The 2,639-nt window shown below is 53.9% G+C and overlaps 1 protein-coding gene across 6 annotated transcripts in view; it reads left to right on the top strand.

Annotated features, from left to right (window-relative positions):
* Nucleotides 1-447: 447 nt before the first annotated feature.
* Nucleotides 448-2,639, top strand: part of DBR1 (debranching RNA lariats 1) — a 21,256-nt gene continuing 19,064 nt past the window's right edge. For all 6 annotated transcript variants that reach the window (XR_003096468.1, XR_003096467.1, XR_003096466.1 and 3 more), the window contains exons 1-3: nt 448-751; nt 1,026-1,150; nt 2,417-2,497. Coding sequence is in view for 1 of the 6 variants with exons in the window: in XM_006034758.3 (XP_006034820.1) it covers nt 555-751; nt 1,026-1,150; nt 2,417-2,497 (403 nt within the window). In the remaining 5 variants the exon portion in view is untranslated. The remainder of the gene's footprint in view (nt 752-1,025; nt 1,151-2,416; nt 2,498-2,639) is intronic.

Here is a 2,639-nt window from a genome sequence, read left to right as displayed (position 1 = left end):
CTTTAGGGCCCTCAAATGAGTGGGGCAGGAACCGGCTATTGATCCATTGCTTCTTTTCAGGCTGTCACTTGCAGCGGGGCTGGCACCGTGTATAGCTGGAGGGTCCCTTTTAACCTGAGGGAACTGCTTGGGACGTGTGGCCTGTCTGACTTTACTGCGCAATTGCGTGATGTATGTAACGCGTGACGGTAACACGGAAAGGGCTCTAGTACTGGCCCTATTTTGGGGCCACCGGTGCCTGCAGAGCCGCAGGACTGAGGCAGGCTGTAGGGACCAGTGCCCCAATCGCCGCCCAGCCCCGGGGAGCCCAGACTGAGCCCGCCCCACGCTCGTGGGGGCGTGGCGAGTACGCTGGTGACGTAGTAAGCGCGCTCGAGGGGAGGCGGTGCCAGAAGGGGGTGGGGTTGGCTCAGGCTGATGACGCAATGATCACGGGGGAGGGGAAGCCGGTGACGTCACTGCGAGCGCGCGGGTCGGATCGGGGGGTTGGCTCGGATCCGTGACGCGACGCGGTGCGGCGCGTGGAAGCTGCCGGCGCCTGCGCAGTCGCGGCCATGAAGGTGGCGGTGGCGGGTTGCTGCCATGGCGCCCTGGACAAGATGTACGAAACGCTGGAGCTGCTGCAGCGGCGCCACCGCCTGCGCCTCGACCTGCTGCTCTGCTGCGGCGACTTCCAGGCCGTGCGCAATGAGGCCGACCAGCGGTGCATGGCTGTGCCCGCCAAGTACCGCCACATGCAGGCCTTCCACCGGTGCGCAGGGCCGGGGGGGTTGTGGGAGGTGACGGCGGAGCTGGGGGTTATGAGGGAAGGGGGAATTATGAGAGGTTATGAGGGGGCTGGGTGGGGATTGGGGACGGCAGGTGTGGGGGTTGAGATTGGGAATGTGGGGGTTGGGCAGTGGGGCTGTGGAGGACGAGGCAGGGGGTGGAGGGTTGGGATGGATCCAGGAAGTGGGGACGGGGGCTGTGGCAGGGTGCAGGGGGCTGTGGCAGAGCAGCACTGACTGTGTGGTGACCACCAACAGGTACTACTCTGGGGAGAAGAAGGCACCAGTGCTCACCATCTTCATCGGCGGCAACCACGAGGCCTCCAACCACCTGCAGGAGCTGCCCTATGGTGGATGGGTTGCGCCCAGCATCTATTACCTAGGTACCACGCGTTGCCCACCCCTCCCAGCTCCGGCCCCAGAGGTGTCAGGCAGGGGTGAAGGGGGCTCCTCGTGGCCCCCAGAGCTCCACTGCTGCACGGTGCTTGGAGTGGCCAGAGTGCTGTGCGGACAGGGGATGCATCCCCACACAGTGGGTCTGTGAAATTGCTCTGCTGCTCTGCTTGCTGCAGGTTGCTCTGCTGCCTGGTTTTTCGCAACAATTGATTGGTTTGAAGGTCATGCAGCAGCAAGCAAACGCTTTCCAAATGAATCTGTTAAGACCTTAACGTTGTATATGTGGCTGCCTCTGAACTGGTGCTCCTGGCTTTGTGAGACTGCATCAATTTAAGATTGCAAAATCATGTCCTGTTTCGTTTCGAAAGGTGGTTACTCCAGTTTCCCACAAGTGATTTTGGTGTTAACATTTGGTGCTAAGAGGCCGGTGAAATGTTCTTGTCCTGGGGGGCAGGCTGGTGGGAAGGAGCAGAGACCCTTAACAATGTAAATATTGGGTTGGGTTTTTATTTTGGTATGGAGCCTGTAGCCTCCCTTGCTCCTGGCTAAGAGCATAAGAACTGCCATTGACTGGGTCAGACCATGGGTCTATCTTACCTGGTCTGCTGTATCATGCAGGCAAAGGGGACATATGGTTTACTTGGTGGGCTAAGGCCCATGATTCCCATTGACAGGTTAAAAGTCGTGTATCGTGCAGCAACGGGGAGTGGATGCTGAAAGGGAGTGTGAGCTGGGTCTGACCAGGATTTTTCCTCTTGTTCCTTTCTTGCTTGCAGCCTCCAGTCTTTTAATGTCTAGGAAGTTCTGGTTCAGAGGCCATGCCCTCACTCCTGTGTTCAATAGCTACTAATGCCCTTTTCCTCCAAGAGTGTGTCCAGTCCCTTTTTGACTTCCTGGGTTGTTCTCCATCAAGTGGCCTGATGCAGACTTCTTTGGGTCTTCCCTTTGTTTCAAAACCCTCTGATGTCAAACTAGCTATACGCTCATAGGGTCTGATCTGAAGCAGTGGCTTACATCTAACCTTAAATAGCTCTTGTTCTGTGGAGTCACTGGAGGGTTGTATTGAAACAAACTATTTCCTTTTTTGTTTTATTGACCTCTGGGAGTTTATGGTTCATTCTGAACCCTGAACATAAAGCATAATTTTGAACTGTTTAAGAACTCATGTCTGCGTAGTAAAAGTGTATTAAGGATCAAATGTGTGATGTGTTTAAAACATGCAGAGAATTTTATTTAATGTCTTCTCATTGTAGGTTATGCAGGTGTAGTGAAGTATCGTGGTGTGAGAATTGGTGGAATTTCTGGTATTTTCAAATCCCATGATTACAGAAAAGGTAATGTTTTATTAAAAACAGAGTTTGCAAGACATTTAAAATGCACAAGTAATTAATATGCCATAAACTTTCTATTTGGTGATGTGTGTGAATTATTGGTGTGCGCTTAGGGGAATTGCAACTTCCAACAAAGATATGCGTG

The sequence above is a fragment of the Alligator sinensis genome, unplaced genomic scaffold, assembly GCF_000455745.1.
Source record: "Alligator sinensis unplaced genomic scaffold, ASM45574v1 scaffold1264_1, whole genome shotgun sequence".
Taxonomy (NCBI): domain Eukaryota; kingdom Metazoa; phylum Chordata; order Crocodylia; family Alligatoridae; genus Alligator; species Alligator sinensis.
Note: the sequence above shows the minus strand (reverse complement) of the source record. Positions and strands in the feature narration are given on the sequence as shown.